This window comes from Sporobolomyces salmoneus (genome assembly GCF_050403485.1).
Source record: "Sporobolomyces salmoneus JCM6883 DNA, S_salmoneus_JCM6883_v1_ctg57, whole genome shotgun sequence".
Lineage (NCBI taxonomy): Eukaryota > Fungi > Basidiomycota > Microbotryomycetes > Sporidiobolales > Sporidiobolaceae > Sporobolomyces > Sporobolomyces salmoneus.
Genome location: NW_027481106.1, coordinates 12,738 through 37,548, shown reverse-complemented (window position 1 = coordinate 37,548; position 24,811 = coordinate 12,738). Strand labels below are relative to the sequence as shown.

At 50.6% G+C, this 24,811-nt stretch overlaps 8 protein-coding genes across 8 annotated transcripts; 5 read left to right on the top strand and 3 right to left on the bottom strand.

Annotated features, from left to right (window-relative positions):
* Positions 1-50: 50 nt before the first annotated feature.
* On the top strand, positions 51-2,424 carry JCM6883_005650 (uncharacterized protein; the record flags this gene model as incomplete). Its single annotated transcript, XM_076634325.1, has 4 exons — positions 51-466; positions 601-811; positions 1,945-2,262; positions 2,335-2,424. The coding sequence occupies 4 exons, from the start codon at positions 51-53 to the stop codon at positions 2,422-2,424; spliced, it is 1,035 nt and encodes a 344-aa protein (XP_076485684.1).
* Positions 2,425-3,031: 607 nt separating this feature from the next.
* On the top strand, positions 3,032-4,042 carry JCM6883_005649 (histone H3 family protein; the record flags this gene model as incomplete). Its single annotated transcript, XM_076634324.1, has 4 exons — positions 3,032-3,206; positions 3,293-3,426; positions 3,752-3,855; positions 3,928-4,042. The coding sequence occupies 4 exons, from the start codon at positions 3,032-3,034 to the stop codon at positions 4,040-4,042; spliced, it is 528 nt and encodes a 175-aa protein (XP_076485683.1).
* A 2,767-nt stretch (positions 4,043-6,809) lies between these two features.
* Positions 6,810-8,460, bottom strand: JCM6883_005648 (uncharacterized protein; the record flags this gene model as incomplete). The annotated part of the gene is made up of 3 exons (XM_076634323.1): positions 6,810-8,225; positions 8,286-8,369; positions 8,431-8,460. The coding sequence occupies 3 exons, from the start codon at positions 8,458-8,460 to the stop codon at positions 6,810-6,812; spliced, it is 1,530 nt and encodes a 509-aa protein (XP_076485682.1).
* Positions 8,461-11,904: 3,444 nt separating this feature from the next.
* Positions 11,905-14,777, top strand: JCM6883_005647 (succinate dehydrogenase [ubiquinone] flavoprotein subunit; the record flags this gene model as incomplete). The annotated part of the gene is made up of 12 exons (XM_076634322.1): positions 11,905-11,938; positions 11,995-12,086; positions 12,233-12,271; positions 12,354-12,370; positions 12,444-12,682; positions 12,827-13,054; positions 13,126-13,386; positions 13,459-13,808; positions 13,878-14,162; positions 14,248-14,366; positions 14,434-14,693; positions 14,773-14,777. The coding sequence occupies 12 exons, from the start codon at positions 11,905-11,907 to the stop codon at positions 14,775-14,777; spliced, it is 1,929 nt and encodes a 642-aa protein (XP_076485681.1).
* A 1,086-nt stretch (positions 14,778-15,863) lies between these two features.
* JCM6883_005646 (uncharacterized protein) lies at positions 15,864-16,611 on the bottom strand (the record flags this gene model as incomplete). Its single annotated transcript, XM_076634321.1, has 4 exons — positions 15,864-15,928; positions 16,068-16,140; positions 16,213-16,469; positions 16,530-16,611. 4 exons carry the CDS (start codon positions 16,609-16,611, stop codon positions 15,864-15,866), a joined length of 477 nt encoding a protein of 158 aa, XP_076485680.1.
* Positions 16,612-17,615: 1,004 nt separating this feature from the next.
* Positions 17,616-19,695, top strand: JCM6883_005645 (uncharacterized protein; the record flags this gene model as incomplete). Its single annotated transcript, XM_076634320.1, has 4 exons — positions 17,616-17,942; positions 18,027-18,109; positions 18,190-18,406; positions 18,490-19,695. 4 exons carry the CDS (start codon positions 17,616-17,618, stop codon positions 19,693-19,695), a joined length of 1,833 nt encoding a protein of 610 aa, XP_076485679.1.
* Positions 19,696-20,344: 649 nt separating this feature from the next.
* TFB2 (TFIIH/NER complex subunit TFB2) lies at positions 20,345-22,979 on the top strand (the record flags this gene model as incomplete). Its single annotated transcript, XM_076634319.1, has 11 exons — positions 20,345-20,514; positions 20,601-20,825; positions 20,896-21,087; positions 21,169-21,363; positions 21,447-21,558; positions 21,635-21,691; positions 21,764-21,847; positions 21,915-22,196; positions 22,278-22,437; positions 22,577-22,715; positions 22,895-22,979. 11 exons carry the CDS (start codon positions 20,345-20,347, stop codon positions 22,977-22,979), a joined length of 1,701 nt encoding a protein of 566 aa, XP_076485678.1.
* Positions 22,980-23,434: 455 nt separating this feature from the next.
* Positions 23,435-24,678, bottom strand: JCM6883_005643 (uncharacterized protein; the record flags this gene model as incomplete). Its single annotated transcript, XM_076634318.1, has 6 exons — positions 23,435-23,475; positions 23,577-23,689; positions 23,806-23,872; positions 23,940-24,021; positions 24,119-24,310; positions 24,379-24,678. 6 exons carry the CDS (start codon positions 24,676-24,678, stop codon positions 23,435-23,437), a joined length of 795 nt encoding a protein of 264 aa, XP_076485677.1.
* Positions 24,679-24,811: the final 133 nt, after the last annotated feature.

Genomic DNA, 24,811 nt, shown 5'->3' with positions numbered 1-24,811 from the left:
CTCTCCTCTTCTCTCCAGTCACGAGACTCTTGTTCGACACCAACACTGCGATGCTATCACTCTTACGAACGCCCTTACGGTCCTCCCCACGCTCGATCCCTCAAATTCTCCTACGCCATTCCTCCTCCTCCTCTTCTTCTTTCCCTTCCCGATCCTACCCCGGACTCTATTTCCACCCTTCCGCTTCTTCCTCCTCAAGCTCTCCATCCTACTCACTCTCGTTCCTTCCAACTCCAGCTCCATCCCTCTCCTTCTCCCCTACTACAATCGGTCAACTTTCCCCTCCCTCTTCCTCCTCAGCTGAACCGGAGATTCTCCCTCGGTATTTCCGAGAGAACCCACAGTTTTTGGATCTAGTACATGAGGTATTGAGGGAAGAAATCATGATGAAAGGAGATCATTGGGTAGAGAGTTTAGCGAAAAGTATAGTTAGGAGTTCGTTGGAAGGTGGAGTGGATACTTATATGTACGTTCCCCTCGTCTCCCTTCTTTCCTCTCTCTTCCGTCCTGCTGTCGAGTGCGGGCGGGAAGGATGAGGAAATCCTGACCGGAGAGCCCGAGCTGATTTCTCAATTTTCGTTCTCGATGGCTCGCGAGTAGTCATATAGGTGATCAACGATCCCCTTCCGGCGCCCAACGTACCGCCCAACCACAAGACATCATCGCTTCCATCCTAGTTCGTGGTAAAACTGGAGAAATCGTTCCTGAATCTTACGAGCGGAATCGGGTTGCGTATAGGGTAGTCAGTGAAATGGGATTGATGAAGTTACCGGAAGGACTCATGGAGAAATTGGTCGGGGCTTGTGAGAGGGTTAGGGAGGTGGAGGTGGAGATCGCCAGGGAGAGAACGGAGAAGGCAGAGGAGAATTGAGAGGAAATGAAAAACGAAAATCTACTTGAGATTTCACTCTTGCGTGTTGCCTCTTCTTTTCGTGCGAAGTGAGCGGGCGTCGAGTAGAGATTGTATGTAAGCTAGAGGCTAGACCGGAGGCCGTAATAGTCCAAGTGCGAAGCTCGAGCTGTTCGAACTTTCTCTCGAGCGATTCTTTCTCGTCGTCGCGTGTCGCTTGATCCCGACCCTCGCACCGACGACTACATTGAATCACTACATAGAGAGAGAGGTGATCAACAAAGGTCAATGGGGTACTACACAGCGACAACAACAAGGTACAACTTTTGACGAGCGAACGAACAAACGAATCCTTTCTTAGCCAGCCGTATCGACACGCTCGAGCCAACATTCTACGCCACCGTAGCCTCGACGGGATGATCAGCCTGGTGAAACGATGGAAGCGGGGCGAGCGCGGAGACGCGGTTTGCTAAGGAAAGATTCGTTCGGTCGCAGCTGCCAAATTCCCACCAGCCTCGCCGCTTCCACGAAACACAACACCTGCAAGAGACAACGCTCACTCCCTCCTGGAGAAGTAGCGCCGCCCTTCCTGCAGGAGTTGTGAGCCGAAGACGCGGCGAGACTTGGGGGATCATTTGCAGCTTGGTCGGAAAAGTGTTGGATCGAGAAGCAAGAAACGTTTCACGCACGAAGCTCTTCTTATACTGACTACGTCCGCGGGTAACCACCGGAGAACGAGCGTTCGTACGGTGAAAGGTGCCCAAAGCGCTTGCGAACGACGAGGTTTGAGCTCGAACCGAACATCTCCTCAGGACAACGGGTGAACGTCAAGTTAGACCGCACATGGCACTGTGAACGAGGGTGTATTGTAGACGACATCGTGTCTTGACGGTCTGCGAGAAGAAAGTGAGAAACTGAGAGCTGCGAAACGAGCGGAAATCGATTTTCAATGCGGTCATCGATCAACTTTTCTCTTGTTGGCCGATCTTGGCTTCTCCCTCTCTTCTCTCTTCACTTCACATACCTTCACACATCATGGCAAGCTCCCACACTCCTCGTCTGTTCGGACCCCAACTGACCACGTCACTCTCCAGAACTCCTCTTCCTACGCCCCTGCCGCAACCCGAATGGACAACAAGCTCCAAAACACCGGTTCTAACCAACCTTTCCACGCAACGGGCGATTCCGTCCCCTCGCAATCCCAAGCGGATCAAGCACGCCAAACTTCAGACGGAGAGGGACATTTCAACCAAGTGACGCAGAAATGGGAACCGAATGGACAGAGACAAGCTATTGAAACGTCTCAAGGAGCTTCGACGAATCCGGCGGATGGGGGACCGGAAGAGAAAGTGAGCTTCAAGGATCAGGTTGGGGGATTCGCGAAGAAGTTTGCGGGAAAAGCAACAGGAAAAGTGAGGCTTTGATTCTTTCGTGATCTGTTCTGCGAGGTCACGGAGCTGATAGCGATCTCAAACATCTCGCAGGAACATGAAGTAGCGCAAGGAGAAGCACTTTTGAACGGAGCTTCGAAGGAACAAGCTGAAAACATCGCTCAGCAAGTCAAACAAACCTAGAGTGGACGACGTTAAATAGATTCTGAGGAATGACGATGTCGATGACGGTTAGGACGGAGACGGGACTGTAGCGATAGGATGTACTTTGTACTTAAATCGAATGGAAAGCAGTATCTTCTTGACCTCACTTCGCCTCGCTTCCGGCTCGTTCGGTCGTGGATGACTCTCTAGAGCGTTACGACTTCCAGGGTATGACTGAGCAGCATTGTCTCGAGTTGCATCGTCTCGTGTGGAATCAGAGCGATGCGACGAGCTGAATCGAGCTCGTTTTGCATTTTCGTCCAAAGCTTTTTTGCTCGCCATGCCGTCCGAATTACTATAAGTTCCTTTGCTAGTTAGCTCAGCTGTCTATTGCAGCAGGTCGAGCTGAGTATTCGAGCAAAATACTCGAACTTCATCACGATCACTCACTCCCTTTCACCTCTCACCTACACATCTCGAACGCGCCCGAACTACGCCTTACCCTATCACACTACCTATCTACACGCCCTCGTCTTCTCCTCGCTCGTTCCCGCCCGTTTCTTCCCCTCATCAATTTGTGATCGACCGGAACCCGCCTCTCCCCTCCCCTCTCACTCTACACGCCACAGTCCAGCAGATCTAGCAGATGGCGATTACCCCGCGTAAGACAGTAGCGACCGTCTCGAAAAAGACGACAACGGTTCAGAAGAAACTGGCACAACAAACTCTCGGCGGTGGAGGAGGAGCATCAGGCTCAGGATCGGGAGGAGGGGGACAGAAACAAGCACGAAAAACAATAGGTGGGAAAGGGAAGGGCAAAGGTTCGGCCACTCTCTCTCGTTCACTTCGACGGAAGGAAGAGAACTGATCAAGCTCGCTCGATGTACGATGGTTCATGGGTCTTTAGCACCAGCACAAACAACAGCAGCAGCTAAGAAGAAACCTCATAGGTTCAGACCTGGGACGGTCGCGTTGAGGGAGATTAGACATTATCAGAAAAGTACGGATTTGTTATTGAGGAGATTACCATTCGCTCGACTGGTGAGTTATATGGGATCGTCTCTTCGAATTCGTCTTGGCGGAAGGAGTGAGGAGGAGCTGCGAAAAACGGGGAGCGAGGGATGAGATTGAAGTGTGCGACGGAATCGGGAATTTCAAGGCGTAACTTGCTCGGAAGGATCGAAACTGCGGGGCTTGGAAGAGGGGGAGAGGATTCAAGAGAGAGGCGTTGATCTGAAAGGCGGCTTCGGCGTCGGTGCGACGAGAGCTTGACAATTTGCCGACAAATTTCGAAAACCGGTGAACTCTCGAGAACTTTCGAATAGTTGGAGCTAATCGTGTCACCTTGTTTCTCCCTCTCCTGTAGGTTCGAGAAATCGCGACAGACTTCTTTGACGATGAAACGGGAGAACAAGTTGGACTGAGATGGCAATCTTCAGCGCTTTTAGCTCTACAAGAAGCTACCGAAGCGTTAGTCTCTCTCCCCCCTCTCTCTTCTCGTCACTCTTGACCGAACGCGGAACTCACGATGACTGGTCGTAGGTATCTCGTTCATCTATTCGAGGATTCAAATTTGTGCGCTCTACACGCCAAACGAGTAACGATCATGCAGCGGGATATGCAACTCGTGAGAAGGATCCGAGGGGACTTCTTCTGATCGTCTTGGTCTCGAGGGAACAGGTTGTCGAGGTGGATATACCCGGGGGAGAGGAGTGAATTGGGTTTTCTTCTTTCTTTGGATTTTGTAACGGTTCGTCACCCTTATCTTCTGTTCTTGTGTTCTAATATTATGCTATAGTACTCGATGGATTGCTTCGATCGACTCCGTTGCAAGCGCGGGAGGATTCGAGCAGGCAGCTCACGAACTCTCGGTGATCGAACTCATCTCGTGCGGTCTCTCTCGCATCCCGTCTCATCGAGCCAAGAGCTTCAGTACGGATAAAGGTAGCGTTGCAGAAGAAGATAGTGTGAAAGGAGAATAGCAAAGTGTTGGAAAGACTGGAAAGAGGAAAGCAAACGAAGAAAGTCTAGAGAAGATCGGAATAGACGAGGCGCTTACGGGGGGTCAACAAAGGGGAAGAGAGTTTGGAAAGCGAAGCAGCGGGGGGAATGGGGGCGTAAAGCCAGGCGTAAAGTTGGGCGATTCGCTGTTCACATCCTTCGATATTTTGCTCGTGCACATGTTGCGTGTAAAACTTCATCACGTCGTCGTCTCGCTCCCTCTCGAAAGCGACGAGTTGCGCCTCCGCAGCTCGTAACTGTGGCGCAACTTGGATCCAGCGTCCTCGAATTCTGTTGACCGTTGTTTGCGCCGCTTCGACTTTGGGGCAAAAAATCGGACCGACTCGCTATCGTTGAAGACTACGACGTTAGCATGTCGCCACAGGTACATAGAGAGCGAGAAGTCGAAATTCACATTATCGTAGTATCTAAACCCGAGCTCTTCCGAGTTCCAGACTCGACTAGGGAAACGACTGGCTGTTGTGGCCGGGCAGTGACGAGAATGAGCATGGCTGTAACGATTGGATTGGATGAATGGACCAGTGCTGAAGAAGGGCAAAAAGGAAAAAAAGACTCGTCACTTACTCGAGATTCCAAAATATCTTGCAATCTTCGCAAAAATCCTCTGCATCCGGAGTGGTATGGTGTTCATCGATATGTCGAGTCACGCGCTGAGCCAGTATCCGCGCACAACAGCGTCAACTTCTACCCTTGAAGAGGCCGAGCAGAGTACGAAAGGGTGACGTACCACTTCTGCTTTATCGGAAGAGCCGCAAAACGGACAATGAAAGCGATCGAATCCTTCGGGAAGCTCAATACCAGACCTTTCATACGCCTTTCTGACCTGGGTCTGGAAGTTGGAAAAGGGCGTCAAAGTTTTGCGAGCGACGGGATCGAGGCATTTGAGAGACTCACGAATCGACTGGAAGAGCCGCTCATAGTGACTCCCTTAGAATTTACCACGTACCATCGTGTACCCCTACGCTCCACACGGCCAAGTGGACGGTATCGAGCAGAGCTCATGAGGTCCGACGAGGAAGAAAGAGGAAGAAGAGAGAAAGAGCGAAAAAAAGTAAGAGCCTCTTCAATTCGACACGATTCGTCTGCCTGAGCAAGAGCCGTCTCCTCGGTAAGTCCGGAGCTGATTGAGACAATGAGCTCAGTGGAAATCGAAAAGGATCGAGCTTTGTACGTCGACAGAGCGAAAGATTCGAGTACGTCACACTGTCAGAGATCGAATCGTCGTTGGCGACGAGCGGTCGACAATACATTCAGCAGAGCGGTCAACAGAGCAGAGGGATATGAGCTAGGAGAAGTTGGATCGCTCCGAAGTTCAAGAGCAGGACCCAAGCGAGAGAAATTGACTTGCAGCAACACGACTGTGCCCTCCCTTCTTCCGAGCTAACGCTCAACTCTTGTCCTCACTACTGTTCGCCCAAGTCGAGGATCATCGAGTCGTGAGCGCACAGAAGAGACGAAAGTGGGAAGAACTCACACTTGCTCAACTCGAGCGAGTACATTCGCAAGCCAAGGGCCTACTCCCGATCCCACTTAGCTGTTTGCACCCATCTAGGCTGCAAGCGAGTCGTTGTTCCCCTTTCAAGTTTTCGGTGAATGACGAGAGAATCGATCGATCGTCGAGGACCGCTTCGGGAGATCGCGAGAGTGCCCGAGAGGATATGTATGGGTGCTGAAAGTATATAGGGAGTAACCTTGTATTATTCGAGAGAGTAGAGGTTGAGGGAGAGTGCAAAAGAGATGAGAGTTTTCGCTCGAACTTTTGCCCTTCAACCACTCACTCGCTCGCCATGTTGCGGCGCTCGGACAATCCTAGAGATGCTCAAGATCGACTGCCGACTTGCTCTGGAGCCACGGACGCAGCCGACACTCTCTAGCCGACCCCGAATCGGCCAATCTCTCAGTTCGCCCTTCGACATATCGCCCGACACACCAGAGTGCCCTCTGGACAGCGTACAAGACCTCTCTGAATCGTAGAGTATAGACAAGAGGAAACAGATAGTGAGGAGAAAGAAGCTGGCACCGGAATTGACCCTCAACTCTTGAAAATTCGCTACAGATTGCCGTTTATTGGATGGATCCATGCTCCGCGAGTGCCTTGCAGAGTGGAACTGAATCGTGTGCCGAGTCGGGCGGGAATGAAACGCCATTGTAAGGAAACAACGGTTTTTCCATAACTTCAACTTTCAGAGATTCATGGTCGCTTGCCTGATCCTGCTCCGGTTGCTGAGAATCTCGCCAGAGACAGACACCTCGCAGCGCTGCTGTCAGCTGTCAGAGGAAATGAAGAGCAGGATTGACAAGAAAGGGTTAATGAGGAGCGAAGCAAATAAAGTGGAATGAGACAAAGAATGGAGCTACAAGCCGCTAGCTTTTCCGGGGTTTCCTCCGTGATTCGAACTTCACTACTCCAACGACAAACTGAACCAGTTCTCCTCAGGTAACCACTTCTTGACGAGTTTGACTTTAGTCATATCGAGCAAGTTCGAATGCATTGACGAAATTCGCGCGGGTAAACGAAGGCGACCGTAGCAGAAACCGCTCTTCATCAGATACGCTCGATATACGACCACATTCGCGAGTTCGAGGAAGAAACTTCGTCGAGCTTCGCCAGCCTTGAGTATCGGTCCTTCGATTTCGATTCCTTCTTCCTTCGCCGATCTGATTAATTCCGGTAGTCCTTTGATCGTAAACTCGTCTCCTTCTTCGCATTCGTACTCCGCGTATCGCCAGTCCTCTTCGATTTCGAAATCACGGTCCGGTAACGTCCTTTCTTTGTGATATCCTTCGTCGTCGACATCGAGTCGCGTGCCGATCGCGTAAGGGATGAGATCGAGGTGAAGTGTGCGAAGGAGGGGGAGTCGAGTCGGACCGGAGAAGAGGGAGTGTAGACTCGAGAGCGGGATTGAACCGTGTCCCAAGTCGAGGTGTTCGAGGAGAGAAAGGTGAGCGATGTTGACAGGGAGGTCTTCGGAATAACGTCGATTTCCGAGGCTGAGACGTTGAAGACGAGTAAAGCGAGAGAGGAGGTGATCGCAAGGAATTTCTTCAGGGCCTTCACCAAATCGATTGTATTGAAGGAGTTCGAGTTCGATCAGGCGATCGGGCAGAGCTTGGAGAATTGATTCGTAGATGGGGTTGCTCCCTCGTAATCGAAGGGAAGTAAGGTTTGGACAGAGGGAAGCGAAGCGAGCGATTGCGGGATCGCGCTCGAAAACGCCTTCGATCGAAAGACGAGCCAACTTTTTGGGGAAAGGTCCGTTCCAGATCGTCGAGTCGCTGATATACTCGTAGCTATACTCATAGTCGAGCTGAACGAGAGAGTCGAGAGAGGAGAAGAAGAGCAGTGGAAACCCGGGAGTTGGGGTCGATGTTCCCGTAACGCGGAGAGTACGAAGGGCGGGGAGGACGCTGGAGTTGAGAGGCAATGCCTGCTGATCACCGCGATTCGCTGCGGTAAAGGGATGGAACAAGTTCATTATTCCTGAGTCGATGTCGAGTTCCTCCAATCGTCGAAGGTTTCGAAAGAGCTTCTCGAGCGCTCCTATGACCCGAATACGGCTATCCTCGTCACCGATCATGTAGTACTGGAGTTGAAGCGTTCTGATCCTCTCGCCACATTGAGGTTCAATGTCGAGTTTTTCCACGAGTCGAAGAAGCTTTGATTCGATTTTTGACAATTTGATTCGTCGGTAGATTCCCGTGATGTGAAAGGGAAGGAGTCGCTTCGAGAGTGGACCAGTGGAAGGTTGGTCGAGGGTGTGAGCATGATCGAAGATCTTGTCGAGGAGCTCGGGAGGGAGGGAAGAGAAGCGATCGATCTGAAAGCGAAGTGTGAGGGTTCAGAACATCTCTTCCCGTTCTGCACGGACGAAGCTCACCTCGGTTGCTTCTTGTGCACTGTTGCTGCCTTGTCCTCCCTCCTTTATCTCTGGTTCAGTTCCGCCCGCGTGAGTAGATCTGACCTTGAACGAGGGAGAAGTCAGATCAGAGTCAATGTCATCAGCGACTAGCCTTGAGACTGACTGATAGCGATTGAGACTGGTCTTGCTCCATCTTGAGGTCGACAGGGTGATGATCGAAAGAGTCGAGTGAGGTGAAAGAGGGAGAGAGAGCGATCAATCTTTCGGAACGTCTTTCTCCCTCAACTCGATCCTGTTCATTCGCTTGGGCACTCCAGATCGATAACAGCACCTCGTAGATCCCTACCGACTGCGAACGACTCGCGCCGAGCGGTTAGATCGACCCTTGTTTCCCCTCATCTCCCGAACTCTCCTCCCCGACCGCGATGCCCCCTCTCTACTCTCCTCTGCCAGATGCGATACACGAGCAATCTCCTCGAGGTTCTGACGTATCACTCTTGGTCAGAGAGCTGCCACAGCCGCCTGCCTTCCGATTTCCCGACCCTTTCGCTCCCTTCGCCCGTGCGAGACTCTCGATTGACTCAGAAGTCAGCACCCATGATCGTAACGAGTTGATGGACACGAAGAAGGTGAGGGCGAGGTCTGCGAGAAAAACGAAGCGGTGAGGAGAACTGTAGACCTCGAAAAGGGCTTCTTGTGAAGGGACTCGGAGAGCAAGCGGACAGCTAGGTGAGCTACTTACCGATACCTACTAGCTTTCTTCGTCAACTGACCTCTGAGCGCGTCGCTACAGCGTCGTCTGTCGTCAATTTTCGCTCGAAACTCTCTCTCGAAAGTCTGCTGCAGGTGCTGGAGGCTACTTCCTACTACGACGAACTCGACCTCGCTCTTGATCCTTATATACGCACGACGCCATACCACGCTCTCTCTATCGGCGCCTCGTCCATGCTTGGAGTGTTTTGCTCCGCGCCAGAGCTTCTTCGCTCGTGACTTTTCTCGCTCGGGTTCTTTCCTTTCTGCCCGCTTCTGTCGCTCTGAGTCCATTGTGCAAGTCGGACTTCTACATCGATCAGGGAGGAATTAAAACTCGTCGAGGCGGCTGTAAGCAAGGGAAAGAAAGTGAGCAACAATTCTCTGGAGTTCTTCGACCTCGGGTTGGTCTGACGCGCTCGAGCTCCGTCGTCGCGGCTGGCATTACGCTCTTAAATAGTTGAGAGAGGCTGGGTACCGTTAACATTCCGAGTTGTCGAGGATTTCCGTCCTCGAGTTCAAGGGAGATCCGATTCAAGCTTTATTTCCGTGAGTAGCATTTCTCACCAGAATTCGGAAAAAATTGTCTCTCTGAGGTTGCTTCGTTGCTGCAGACTGGATCCGATCTCTTGAAGGAAGAAGTTCAACAAGACGTTGCAAACCTCCGTAAGAAAATTCAAGTTCGAATCGGACGAAACGATCACGAATACAGGTCGACGCGTAGAATGGATGTTGAATATAAGCTAGATACTTACGTCGGAAGCTTACGACGAGTCCTGGGAGTTACTGAAGGACTGGAGTTCGAGGGAAACACGGAGTATTGGTTGAGAATGATTCGGCTTGTTAAGATTTTGACCGTGTTGGTCGAAAGAGGTCACTCGGTATGTCCCCTAGTCCATCATCTGGCCGTGCGTGGCCTCGGGGAGAGTGAAGGCTGATTCCGTCTCGAAAACGAACAGTTTCTTTCGCCCTTGATCCAAGAACTTTCTTTCGCCTTGTAATCCTACGTACTGGTCCTCAAGCCTACTCGTCAGATACGTTAAAGCAGATAAGTCAGAGCAAAACTTCGTCAATGGGCGAATGAGTTAGAAGTGGGCGCCAGAAATCGCACGAACCCCAATCCGAGATCCGAGCGTTTGTTTACTCGTTGGGTTCGACTCTTGGCGACAACCCGTCCACTCTCTCTCTCTCTCTTTCATCGCCTTCTCCCTCGTCCGCTTGCATCTCCAATGTTCGCCCCTCAACGACGATCTCAAGCTCAACCTCCTCCGATCACACTGACGGACCGCGATGAGCAGAAGTACAACCAGGCTCTGTTGTGGGTCGACTTCGAGATACAGAAAGAGATCGAAGGAAGGCAAGAGCGATGGACAAGACTCGGGATCATCTTGAACGCGATTGTGCAGCGAGCGATCAATCGGAACGGGGACGATCCGACTGCGTTAAACTCATGGATCGGAAAGTATCGACAGTTCTTCAGAGAGGCGGGAGAAACGGATTTTGCGGAGAGGAAACTGAGGAAGGAGTTGGAGTCTGTCGGAAGGGAGGTGAAAAACGGAGTAGGGGTGAGCCATATTTCTTTTCCTCGACTCTGGTGAGGTCCTTTGTGCCCGGGGAGGTTCTGACGCTCCCTAGATGTCGAATGTAGATGGCGAAGAGAATCGGGTCGAGGTTTGAGATCGTCGACGATTTTCTTCCGAGAGCTGAAAGGGACGATGCGATTCGGAGCTTGATTCTCGTGAGTCGTATTCTTTCGATCGTGATGACGCTTCTCCCTGACTCAACGAGGCTACAGACTGGTACCGATCTCCTCAAGGAAGAGATCCGCGCCGACATCGACAAGCTCAAAACGCAGATCGACTTGGAAATTCGCATCAACTCACGACTCTATCGCCCGAGGTTGGAAGACAGATACCGCTCCAACCTCGTGAATTACATCGATCAATTGAAGCGTGAACTCAATGTCCACGAATCGCAGACAGAGGCGGTTTTCGCAGGCGATACGCAACACTTGTTGAAAGTGCTTCGGGTCGTCAGGATCTTGTTGCATCTCAATGGCGAACAAGTTCATGTAAGAGTGGTGTTTCTCATCTCGACACGTTGTTGCAGTCAAGGCTTACTCGTTTCCCTCGTGGAGGAATGCAGTTTCTTTCGCCGTTGTTTGCGACAAAAGGGATTTTCGAGCGAATGAACGTGAGCCATACAGTGACATCAGCATTTTGACCATGGCTCTACGTGACCTTCACTGACTCAAACCGTTCGATTTTGTCTTGCAGCCTCAACCAAGAGAAGGAGCAAGTCACGTCAGTACAGTACTTCGAGAAGTCTCGAATCTGCATACGGCTGGCGGAAGGAGACTCTCACTCACCTGAATGTCTCCGGATACGGGTGATTGCGAATCCAGGAAGGTGGGAGAGTATAAAACGGTGGAGCGTAGACTGTAACATTCGATGCAGTTTTCTGCCAGTGGTTTCTCGCTCGGTTCGAGTTCTCTTCGTTTCCGAGTCGAACGTTCTTCGCCTGCTTCGACATCGAATGAGACGACGTCTAAGAGTATGCTTCGGAGAGAAACGGATGTCCGATCGTCGAGAGACGAGCTTAGCAGTGGCGAAGCACTTGCGAGATTGCGAAGAGTTTCGCGAATATCCATGACTCGTCGCTCGTTCGCCCCGGTCGACTGCCTCGAAGCTTTCAGTTATAGAAGAATGTAAGAATCGAGTCTGATCTGCAGAAGAAAGTAGCAAAGTTGAGAGATGTCCATCCCTCGAGCGAATCAAATCGCTCGAATTGAGAACCGTCTCTCTCCGCGACTTCAGATTTCGAAAGCTTCTCCCTTCTCCACTTCCAACACGCCTCATCACCACTTTCCCCTTTTCGACTGTCGACCATGTCGTCACTCAACCTCTTACGTACCGCAAAGAGTGAGCTCCCATCCTCCTCTACCGCGATCGAAGCTGATGAAGGGAGAACGAGTTAGATGCGAAGTTAGGTGCAGTTCGATCCCTCTCTACTTCGGCAGTCAGGTCGAGAGTAGTATCCACGAACCCGGTCAGAGCTAAGGAAGTACCTGTAAGTCTCGTTGACATTCTCCGAGGTGGCGATGAGGAGGAAAGAGGAACGAATCGAGATCGGAGACAGAGGGGGAGAAGAGAACTCTCCGATCGGACTCCAGCGAGCTCAGTACTGACGGCTAGTAATGGTTGGATGATGCTTAGACTACGATCAGTGGAAAGTACGCGCTCATTGAACATGAAGTGAGTGATCGAATTTCGAGTTGTTCTGATTTGCCGCGGTTCGAACTGTTTACTCACTTCCGACGTTCTACTCGTTCTATAGTATGATGCTATCGTCGTGTGAGTTTCCGATTCGCTCAGTCGTGCTCCGATCCAACGAGCGTGGAGACTGATGCCGAAGCCGTGTTCACAGTGGAGCCGGAGGAGCTGGACTTCGAGCGGCATTCGGACTCGCCGAAGCTGGACTCAAGACCGCCTGTATCACGAAACTGTTCCCTACTCGATCTCACACGGTCGCGGCGCAAGGAGGAATCAACGCGGCGTTGGGAAATATGACGGAAGATGATTGGAGGTGGCATGCGTACGATACCGTTAAAGGATCGGATTGGTTGGGAGATCAGGATGCGATTCACTACATGTGTAAAGAAGCTCGTAAGTCGTTTGAACCTCCTCTCGATCTCGAGAATTTGCTCATTTCGTTTCGATTTTCTTTTTTCTTTTCCCTGCGATCCTCCTCTCTCTCCATCTCCGACTCGAACTCGACTTGTTATCTTCGCCCTCGACAAACGAATATAGCCAATACTGTTCTCGAACTCGAACATTTCGGACTTCCCTTCTCTCGAACCAAGGAAGGTAAAATCTACCAACGAGCGTTCGGAGGACAATCGCTCAAGTACGGAAAGGGAGGACAAGCCTACCGATGTGCCGCTGCCGCCGATCGTACCGGTCACGCCATGTTGCACACTCTTTACGGACAATCTTTGAGACACAACACTGAATATTTCATCGAATATTTCGCTACTGGTTCGTTCTCATCTCGCTCATCTTCCTCTATATGACCAGAGACTGATGTAGCGAGAATGTGGTCTGAACAGATCTCATTATGGAAGACGGAGAATGTGTCGGAGTTATGGCGTACAACCAAGAAGATGGAACGATGCACCGATTCCGTGCGCACAAGACGGTACTCGCTACAGGAGGTTACGGACGAGCCTACTTCTCGTGTACTTCGGCACACACTTGCAGCGGAGATGGAGCGGGAATGGTCGCGAGGGCAGGATTGCCGTTGCAGGATTTGGAATTCGTTCAATTCCACCCGACCGGAATTTACGGTGCTGGTTGCTTGATCACTGAAGGTGCGAATCCCTTTCTCTCCACTCACTCGTGGAAGGATAGTTCGGAATCTCACGCTCGTTGGAACGGAATAGGTTCGCGAGGAGAAGGAGGATACTTGCTCAACTCTCAAGGAGAACGATTCATGGAACGATACGCCCCTACCGCGAAGGATCTCGCTTCCCGAGACGTCGTTTCTCGATCGATGACGGTCGAAATCCGCGAAGGTCGTGGAGTCGGTCCCGAGAAAGATCACATTTACCTTCAACTTTCCCACCTTCCTCCCGATGTCCTTCACGAGCGACTCCCCGGTATTTCGGAGACGGCGGCGATCTTCGCGGGTGTCGATGTTACGAAGGAACCTATCCCGGTTCTACCGACGGTTCACTACAATATGGGAGGAATTCCGACGAAATACACGGGAGAAGTCGTCACCGTCGATGAGGTGAGTTGACTTGAGAGATCTTCGAATCAGTTCGACCACTGATTCGTTTCTTCGCATTTCGGATCACAGAACGGTAAAGATAAGGTCGTACCTGGACTTTACGCCGCTGGAGAAGCTGCGTGTGTATCAGTTCACGGAGCGAACCGACTCGGAGCCAACTCTCTACTCGATATCGTCGTCTTCGGTCGTGCCGCCGCGAAGCACATCGCCGGTAACCTCGAACCTGGAAAGCCTCACAAGAAGATCTCGGACGACGCTGGAATGGATTCGATCCAAGCGTTGGACGAGATTAGGACTTCGAATGGATCGAAACACACTTCCGAGATTCGATTGGATATGCAAAAGGCTATGCAAGTACGTTCGAGCTCTCTCTCTACTTCATCTGAGTCAATCGCGCGGGAGATGAGAGAACTGACTTTTCGATTTTGCTCGTTTTTAGAACGATGCCGCTGTCTTCCGTACTCAAGACTCTCTCGAGAACGGAGTCAAGGAACTCGAGCGTGTTCGTGGAACCTGGAAGGATGTTGGAATCAAGGATCGATCTATGATCTGGAACTCGTGCGTTCTTTTCTCCCTTTTCCTCTCTCTTCCGTCTTTCTGACGTCTCTCTCGCGTACGTTCGTAGTGATCTCGTCGAAACTCTCGAACTTCGCAACCTCTTGACCTGCGCCGATCAAACGATCGTTTCCGCCGAAGCTCGTAAAGAATCTCGAGGTGCTCACGCCCGAGAGGACTTTACCGAACGAGACGACGAGAAATGGATGAAGCACACCCTCAGTTTCCAAAAGGATGTCGATTCGAAGACCAAGTTGAGTTATAGGGATGTCATCGCTGGAACTTTGGACGAGAACGAAATGAAGTCGATTCCTCCTTTCAAGCGAACTTGTATGTTCACTCTTACTACTCTCTCTCTTCTTCCTCGTTTGTCTAGCTACTGACCCTCGATTGATTTCGTGTGAATTAGACTAAGCTTCCGTTCATTCAACCCATCTCTCGCATCCATTTCTTCGCATTTTTCACTCCTATCTCTCCCTCCTCCTCAGCCCTTCCACATCCACTCGACTACTCTCTCTGTGTCCTAGCTAGCTACGTTTCTTCCCAATCAGTTCATTTGATACGCTTTCTTCCAAGTTCCTTCTTTTCTTGCTGCTGTACTCTTTCCTCGCCTGAACGTTTGTCAAATAAAAATAAAACGAATCAATTCAGCAACATCTCCTTGTCGCGTACAGGGTAGAGAGAGCGCTGGCTGTCTCGAGGAAAAGCGATTGACGTGAACCGACTGGGAAGTTGTTTGCTTCGGGGTGAAAGAGCAAGTAGAGGCTACGTGGTGCTTTATCTGCGGCTCTCCTCGTCCCCTCTGAACGAGTACTTGCAGGAAATGACAGGCGTATGAGAGAAGGTGAAAGCGAGACCTTTAAGCAGAAAGCGAAATCGCGGAATCAGTTTTGCTGGGTCCCTCCGAAGCGGTGCGACCCTTTGTATCGCATGTCCATCCGTGTCTTCCTCTGAACCCTTTCCACCGGTCGCCCCATGGCCTCTCTTGCAGGAACGAAACGACGTCTCAAGTTTCTCTCTCCAGCGTGCAGTTCACCGGAGAGCGAGAAAAAGTTCAGAGCTCAAATCGGTTCGTACCGACTCACCCCTCTTACTGATCGACATAGCTGCTCGAGCGACCTGCGCACTAGGTTCGAAGACCCAACTCGATTCGCGATGTATTGTCTCGACGAAGAACTCATTTCCGAAGAGACAGCTTTGGTTTCCAAAAGAGACTTATGGACAAGAGATGTAGTAATAGGAGAAGCAGCGAGTCTATCTGTGGTTCCAAATCGACACCACGAATAAGGGAGGAGAAAAATCGAAGTACGAATCCGAGGAAACCAGAAAAACCGAATAGAGAGATGGAGAAGAAACACGAAAAATCTAGGTAAATATCGAAAAAGAAAGGCGAAATGATCGGTGGCAATATCTCTATCGATTGCTCAGCTTGATTGACGAGTCACGACGAGGGCGAAAACGGGTTGTGACTTGATTACTGTTTGAATTGTTGTTGTTGTTTTAAGCGCAGAACGAAGGGAATTCTTCGTGGCGAGAGAAGAATTGTCTCAATCCACGAGGGCACTCTGTTGTTTTCGGTGGGAAGAAGAAATGATCGTCAGCATTTAGTACGAAACATTCAGACGAGCTGGACTCTGAAAAAGAGAGAGAGAGAGAGAGAAAGAGAGAGAGAGAGAGAGCGAGAGAGAGAGAGAGAAGACGTACCGAGTTTACAAGCTCCAAAGTTGCAGACGGGTTTTCCGAGTCCGTTGTACGAAACGGGGCAGGTGATACGACCCTATTCCCTCATCTATTTAGTCAGCGACGACTCGATCACAAGCGAAAAGAGAGGAGAGGAGAGAGAACGTACGAATCCGCAATCAAGAGGATCATTATCTTCTTTACCTCCTCGTTTAGGTCCCTTCTCCTTAGGTCCCTTCTCCTTGGGTCCCTTTCCAGGTCCTCCAGGTCCTTTGTTAGCAAGTCCAGGAGGTCCTTGTCCTTTGAGACCAGGAGGTCCACCGATAGGACCTTTACCAGCGGGAGGTCCGGGACGTTTGTCTTCGAGTTTTTGACGGAGAGCTTGGATCTTCTCGGATCGGGTTGCGAGTTGTTCGGAAGTCAAGGCTATTATCGCTCGCAATCGTCAGCTTTCGATGAAGGAAGGAGGAAGGGAGAAGGACGCACGAGCGGCGGTGGAGGAGAGAGCGATGAAAGCGAGGAGAGCGAAGAGGAGCGCGAGGAGAGATTTCGAGGAGGGACGGAACATTTTTGCGATTGACGGGGAAGGGGTTTCGGTGAAAGAAAGGGATGAAGAGGGAAGAAAGAGAAGAGAGAGCGAAAGAGGAAGAGGGGGTTCGTTTTTCGCGAAAAAAACGAGGTCCTATCGAAACACCCGAACGAGAGCTAGTCTAGCTCTGGGTTAGACGTTATCACTCGAGAGCGAGAGCGAGAATCGGAGAGTTTCATCTGTGGGGTATTCGAAACCAAAGGAAACGAAGAGCAGGGAGCCCGAGCAGGGAATCTGGAGAAGAAAAAAACGAAAGAAGAGGGAAGAGGGAAAGCGTTTTCGAAACGGTTGGAACGAAACGGTACAGTATGAGGAATTAGTAGATCGTTCAATCGAAATACGACAGATCCGTCAATTCTGATCGTTGAAGAGGAATCAGAGCCGTTCCAAACGTTGAGAGAGGGCAAATTTCGAAGTTTCTCGACGAGAAGGGAAAGCGGAGAGCAAAACCGAACTGAGCTAGTCGATTTTCTTCTAGAACGAATCCAGAACGAGCTCTGCTTCGATTAGATCTCGCACGAATTTGATCGAGTAGCGTAGAGAGAGAGAGTTGGCGAGAGAGGGAGGACCGAGGTTTGCGAAAGTTTGTCGTCGGGTGAGCGGAGAAGGTTTCTGAGCGACTCTGAAGGTTCTGTCGCGTGTCACACTGAACTATATTGAGTTCAAAGGGTTACCGTTGGTCAAAGTCGGCTCGTGAGGAGGGTAGATGAGGTCGTTCAACTTTTGGGAACACGACGAGGTTGACGAGTACTCCCGTTCGACTTGCCGCGGAGTCGAGCGGCTGAGGATCTTGAAGAACATCGTCGGTCTATATCTAGCGAGTCGTAGCAGTATTCGAGACGGGTTTGAGTGAGAGGGAGAAGGAGACAAACAAACGCGCTCGCTTCGTTCCTTTCTCCCTTTCTCACTCTCTCTCAGCAAAGACTCCCGACCTAGTACAAGAGCCCATTGTGGCTACTCCCACACTCGTTTGAACCTACGCGATGACCCGAACCCGAACGCCTCGTTCTCTCCCTCTTCGTCCACGAGCCCCTTCCTCCTCATGCGATTCCGTCTCATCCCTGTACTCCTTTCCACTCTCTAGCGATACCCTCTCCGTCTATTCTCCTCTCACGCTCACGTGGAATCCGGCCTGCGTACGAATCACGACTTCTTCAACGATCGATTTGTATCTAAACGTTCAGACGGAAGAGGGACTCGTTGCGGTTCATGAATGGACCGACGTCGATTATGAGAAGGGGGAATTGGAGACGATGTTGAAACCTGGTTGGTGGAATGCGAGTGAAGGAGCTGGGGAAGTAAAAGCTCAAGTCAGTTTTCGAACGAACTCGCTTCATTCAACCTCGCTACGTTATTCTCTTGAGCTGACTGGATGAAGGTTTCGTCGTTGACAGCTTGGAATTGTACCGTCTGGACAACCAATCTGGAACACACCAGCACCTTCAGGACCCCTTTTCACCGTTTCCTACAATGGCTCGTTCGTCCTCTCTTTCCCCTTCCCCTTTCCCTCCTGCTCCCCAACCTCACGCACTCACGCTCTCGTTACTACTCGTCTAGGTATCCCTCCGTAACCGATACAGCTCCCACCTCGATCTATACAGGTCCTTCGGTCGAATCCGTAGCAGACAAGAACGGTTCGTCTTCGACTCCAACGAGCGGAGGAAAATTAGGTGCCGCGATCGGAGTACCCCTCGTTGTGGTTGCGGCGGCGGTTGTGGGTTATGTCATGTGGAATAAATGGAGGAAGAGACCTCAGAAAAAACGATTCTCTGCTGTAAGTCCTCCTCCCTCATTCTCCTCTTTCTCTCGCGACGACGGACGAGCTGACTCGCGAATTCGACGTGCGCCGTTCATTAGGTCGTCGATCAAAGAATGTCGATGATGTCTCAAGGAACTTGGCAACCTCGACCCTCTATGGCCTCTCGTCCCGGATCAATGATGCATCCTTCTTCTTCTCTCCATCGTCCATCCGGTTCAATGTATTCGACTGGGAATCGCCATTCGTATTTCGCCGATCCTACTCATAATCGTCAATCTACTTATTCCGCTCTCAACGCAGGAGGAGGAGGGTCACCGTTGAGACCTCCTCAACCGGCGGAAATGAGACAGAGAGGAATTGGGGAAGGGGATAGAGTTTCAAGGGTCAGTTTCGCAGGCGCTGCGGCTGGAGAAAGAGAGAGAGGAGGACATGGGAAATCGAGTAGTATCTACACGAGAAGTTCGATGTATCAATCCGTTTCTTCACCTCAACAAACTCAACTCTCGAAATCTCAAGATTCCACTTCTTCGAATTCCTCGTCTCCACACCATTCACCACCTCTTTCCCGCTCAACCCAACTCGTCCCTTCCCTCTCTTCTACTTCCCTCGTCTCAACCACCTCCACCTCTGAAACATCGTCCCGTTTCGAAGACCCGATTTCTCGATCTGGAACGACAGAAGAACTTCGGGATTCACCTTCCGTCAATAACGCCCTTTCCTCGCATACTCGTCCGTACGCGGTCTCGCACAGTCATAAACCTTCAGCGACTTCTTCCCTCCGAAACGAACTCTCCTCTCCCTCTGATCCTTTCGCCTCCCCCTCTCCCTCTTCGTCCTCGCGTCCTAAACTCTCGCCACTCTCAACAACGCCTTCGTTCCTATCAGCAATGCCCCAACTCGCCTCGACGAATTCAAACGAAGGGATCTTGTCTCCGGATCAAGCACTTGCTTCTTACTCTTTCACTCGAGCTCTTTCTCCTGCTCCTCCCACATCAGCAGCAGCAGCAGGAACTGAAGAAACCATCGGTGGTGGCGGAGGATTATCGAACAGTAGGATTCAGGGAAGTGGGAGCGTGAAAGTTGGACTCGGGAAAATGTTGAGGAAATTTAAATCGAGTGGTTCGTTGAAAGGTGAAGGGAAAGAAGGAAAAGAAGACGAGAGGGAGAAGGAGAGGTCAAGGAGTCCGTTCGAAGACCCGGTTATACCGCCTATTCCGGCGTTGGAGGAGAGAGGAGCAGAAGGAGCGGGAGGGGGAATGGAATGGTATGGGGATGAAGATGAGAAAAGAGGGAACGCTTTCTGATCGCGACTTCTTTCGACTCGTCTCGACGGTTTCCAGTAGAGAGGAAGGGGGCGTGAGGAGAAGTGTATTACTATGGATGTCTTGCGGTCGAGGAAGAAAGAACCAAGGAGGGAGGGTTGAGTGTTGTGGTTTTTTCGATTTTCGATTTTCGATTCTGTTTCCCCTCCCTTTTTTTTTGTCAACGTTTTTGCGTTCCTTTCTCTTAACAACTCCTTTACGATTCTTATCTTCTTTGTGTGTCTCTCTGACGTAGCTTAACAACCAATCTTATACCCTGACTTCCGCTGCTTCTTGTGAACGAGTTTCCGTCTTCGACTTCTTTCAGGCGAACGCTTTCGTCCGCGGTCGAGACACAGTGGTCTTTTCGTCCCGTACATCAGATTCAGAGTCACTTCGGCGTCCTCGAGTAGCAGAGATCGCGAAACTCGAAACTCGAAGCGAGGAAGTTCAGTGATTCGAAACTACACCTCCGCATCACTCTTCTCATAGCGGGAGCTTGTGCTACCGGCAATACGTCAAGCCTAAAGCTCTAAAGCGCACGTCAAACGCGAGCGACCATTCCACCTCACCGGAACCAGTTCTCTGACTTCATCATCTCCCATCTCCCCTTTCTTCCCGCTCTCTCGACCGCCCTCGCGATCCCCCGAGTATGGCTCAACTCTCCATGCGTTCCCTCTCGACAACCGCCTCCGCCTCCTTAGGCCCCTCGAGCGGTTCATCAGATTATTCCCTCGCACTCTACTCGTTCTTGGATCGGTTGAGTCCGATCATGTTTATGAGACTTTACGAGAGTAGGAGTGCGGTGTTGTCGGTATTTCGGTCAGTCCCGCTCTTTCTCTTTCTTCGGGGCTTCTGGCAGCGGTGAGAGGGAGAGAGCTGACGGAGAGGGTTTGAGAGGAGAATAGGTTGTTACCGCTCACGGTGAGACATTTGGTGCTGAATCTACTGTGGCTATCAACCCCTGCAAGTGGAAGGGACAGAAGGAGGGAGTCGGATTCTCCAATGTCGGTTCAAAACGACGCAGAAGAAGACGAGGAAGAAGAAGAAGGGAGGAGTGAGATTACGTTGAGGGAGATGGCGTTATGGGTGAGGGAGAGGAAGAGTGATGGTGGAGATAAGAGCGAACGAAGGTTCGTACTCGTTGTGTCTTTCAAGTTCTTCGTGTCCGATGAAACTGAAGATGAACTCGACGGCGGGTAGACATTTGAATGCGTCTCTGTCGGCATTAGCGAGGTTACATATCCTTACGCCTGAACTCCTCGACCAAGAAGACGATGGAATGCTACTAGGTGACGAAGATGGAGCCGGAGAAAGAGGCAAGATTACAGATTCGACGATTTTCGTTTTAAATTCAAGATTCCGTTCAAGTCTTCGACAAGCTCTCACTGGCGGGTTCGTCTCTCCTTCTCTCTGTCTCTTCACTCCCATCCCCTTTATACTGACCGATCTCGTTTCGTACCGAGTTCGTTTCAGAGGTAAACCCGGTTCATTCGGCCAAATCGCCTCTTCTCAAGACCCAAACATCACGATTAAATTCTTGGACCAACACGCCGAACTCCAATGGGAAACAATCCAACATTTCATGGTTTCCTCCTCTGACCCTTCTCGGATGAAACCGAGTGAGAAAGTCTTACAGTTGTTAAATCGGTCGGGATTAATGCATTCCGAGTTGAGCTCTTTTTTCTTCTCCCTCTCTAGAATGTAGGGAACGAAGGGGATGATGAGCTGATGAGGAGAGGACGAGGGGATAGGACGAAATCATTGAGGAGTATGAGAATTACTTCGAAAGGGTTTCAGTTTCTTCTAGAAGACGTCAATTCTCAATTATGGGATTTACTCTTGACTTACCTCGAATCATCCGAGGTACGTTAAGCAAACTCTTTCTTTCCCTTGCCGAGCGAGATGCGTCTCTCTAACGCGTAGTGGGAGTCGTTCGTAGGATCTCGTTGAAACTATCGGGTTTTTATTCATGCTTGGTTCTCTCGAACTTGGACGGGTGAGCTCAAGCACTTCCTTCTACATTCGTTTACACGATCGAGTGTTGAAGGACGAATGCTTGCGCTTATAGGGTTATGTCTCGGAAGGAATGACACCCTCTCAATTAGGAGTTTTATCGGATCTAGCAGATTACGGACTCGTTTATCGTTCTTCCGTACGCCCCTGCTCGCTTCTTCTTCCTACCTTCCTCGTACTCACACACATTCCATCCTCCCCGCCAGTCCGATTCTCCAATCTTCTACCCAACTCGACTCGCGACAACCCTCACTTCCTCCGCACCTCCCCTTCTCTCGACGCTCCACTCGACCCAATCAAACGAATCCCAAGGTTTCCTAGTCCTCGAAACGAACTACAAGTTGTACGCGTACACTTCGAATCCATTACAGATTGCCGTGTTGGGGTTGTTTGCGAGTTTGAAAACGAGGTTTGCGAATTTCGTTACGGGGATGATTACGAGGGAATCGGTGAGGAGGGGACTCGAGAACGGGATCACCGCGAATCAGGTACGTTTTCTCCCTTTTGCTTCCCTTCCCTTCCTCCTGAGAGGAGTAGAAAGAGCTGATAGAAATGGGAGGAGGGAGTAGCTTATCTCCTACCTAACGACCCGAGCCCATCCACAAATGGTAGCGTTACATGAAGCACGTCGGAATAAACCAAACGAGGATCAAAACCTTCTACCAACTACTGTGGTCGATCAGATTAGGTTGTGGGAACATGAGAGGAGGAGGATTAATGATACTCCCGGTACGTCTCGTCTCTCTCTTCTCTCCCTTCCCGGCACAGCACGGGGCCGTCTCTTCTCTCGAGACAGAGAGCGAGTCTACTCGAGGCGAAAGAGTGAGAGAGTGAGTACTGACGAAAACGAGGAGTAACGCATGAATAGGGTATTTGTATGACAGTTTCAGCTCTTCACACGATTATGGACTCGTTGCGACCTACGCGAAAGAACTGCGATGTGTCTTGTTGGAGTTACCGAAAAGTATGAAGTTGGTCGTTACGAATGAAGGGCATTTACAAGTTAGGTCAGTTCGTTTCTCGCTTCTCTTTTTTTTCTCGGGTTCCGTTCGTTTGTTCCGGCTGCTCTTTGAGGGAGAGGGAGAGAGGCAGCGATCTACGAGGAATGAGGATAGATAGAGTACCAGTAAGAGAAAAGGAGACGAAGAAGCTGACGAGTTCGATTGATCTAAATGGGACTGGATAGGGAGTATATCAAGAGGCGAATGGCGGTCGCTCAACAAGAAGCTCAACAACAAGCTCAAGAAGGCGGTCAATCAGGAGAAGCTTGAATCGTGTTACGAGAAATCGAGGAGGAGGAGAAGTGGAATGGCTACGAGAATGATGACGATGAGAAGTGAACAGATGTCGAAAGGAGGAGGAATGTCGAACAAAAAACTGTTGCTTGTAACAAAACGCTTTTTACATACTTTTTTCTCTGCGCTGTTCGAGGAGCAAAGACTCCTCAGCTCGTTCGGGTTTTCGTTTTCTGTCAATGCTCCCTTCCTTCGCTCGCTCTCTACAGTACGACTTGAGGAACCGAAGTGGGCGACTGCCGCTGAGCGCACTGATGAAACTGAAGCTTGTTACGACATGACGGGGAGAGAAAAAACTACACTACACGAAAAGAAAGGAAGAAGCTGCGCTTCCGAGCTCGATTTGCGAATTCGACTTTTGCGCGCGCGCGTTTCTTCTTCTTCGTCCTCTTCTGACCTCGCTCAGTTGCTAAGATTTGGTTTGGATACTTCTACATCTTTGCCATTCTCCCTCCACCGTCGATTCGAATAACTATTTCCAATTCAAACAAGAATTCATCCGTCAGCTTGCTTGTCGTTTCCCCTCAAAACTTGCCGGGAGGAGATAAGAGAACAGAGAGGTGAAGAACGTACCAGTTCCGTTAAGGTATCCATTCTCAATCACGCTCTTACATAGCGCTGCAAACTCGTTTGGGAGTCCAAACCTCGCTGGGAACAAAGTCGTCGCTAACAAGCTCTTTTTTGTTCTACTCACTCACTCATCCATTCGTATCAGTTACCTTTTGTCCTCTTCCTCGCTCTCGATGGAGTACGCAGTCGAAGAGGGAGCGAAGAGAGGGAGGAGGGAGGAGAAGAAACGTACTTGTCTGAAGTGTTTTTCCCCATGTTTGTCGAGAATAACGAAGGAGCTATACAAACTACTCGAATACCTGTACAAAATCTCCGACTCGCTTGAGTAAATCCTGAGACGTTCTCAAGGGAGGAGAGAAGTCGTACCGTATCTAGCGAGATCTCTCGACATTGGTAAAACCAATCCTTCAACGGCCGCTTTCGAAGATCCGTATGCGAGCTGACCCATCTACTCCCACTCTCCGCAATCAGTCGCTCTCCTTCGATAACCCGAGGAAGAAGAGGAATAGGCGTATCTGTCCTTCAGTAGCCGATACCGAACTAACTAGGATAATCACTCCTTTATCCCCTTCCTCTCCCTCTGCATTCTCAGGTTTCGACCAATCCTTCTCTCCTTGGTTCTGTTTAGCGATTTCAGAAGCGACTCGAGTAGCGATCAGGAAGGAACCATCCAAATTGACTTTATGAACCGCGCGAAAGGTTTCATAGTTAAATGGTTCGAGGTCTCTGTCAATCGTCTGCACTTTCCCCTTTTTTTTATCAGCTCTTACTCCTCCTCGGTAAAGAGAAGCGGGGGAAGGCTTACCTTTCCAACCATTCCAACTCCACCAGCATGTACCGTTCCACCCCATCTAACTCCCTTGTCCTTCGCCCACTCTCTTACGCCCTCGAAAGCTCGATCAACACTCTCTTGATCCCCTACATCTACTTCCCAGAACCTCGCCCTCCCATCTCCTCCTCCTAGTTCCTTGACGAGTTGGGCACCAGCCGGGTTCAAATCGAATAAAGCGACGTAGGCACCGAGACGGTGGAGAGTTTGAGCGGTTGATAAGCCGAGGCCGGAGGAGGAACCGGTTATGAGGTAGAGATGATTCGGGATCTTCATAGCGGGCGTGCGGTGAAGGGAGGAGAGGAGAGGGAGAGAGAGAAGAGAGGGGAAAGGGATTTCGGGTATTCGAAGACGAGTTGAAGCGACTACATCAGGTAGCGGGGCCGGTCACATAATTGCGATATAGAAC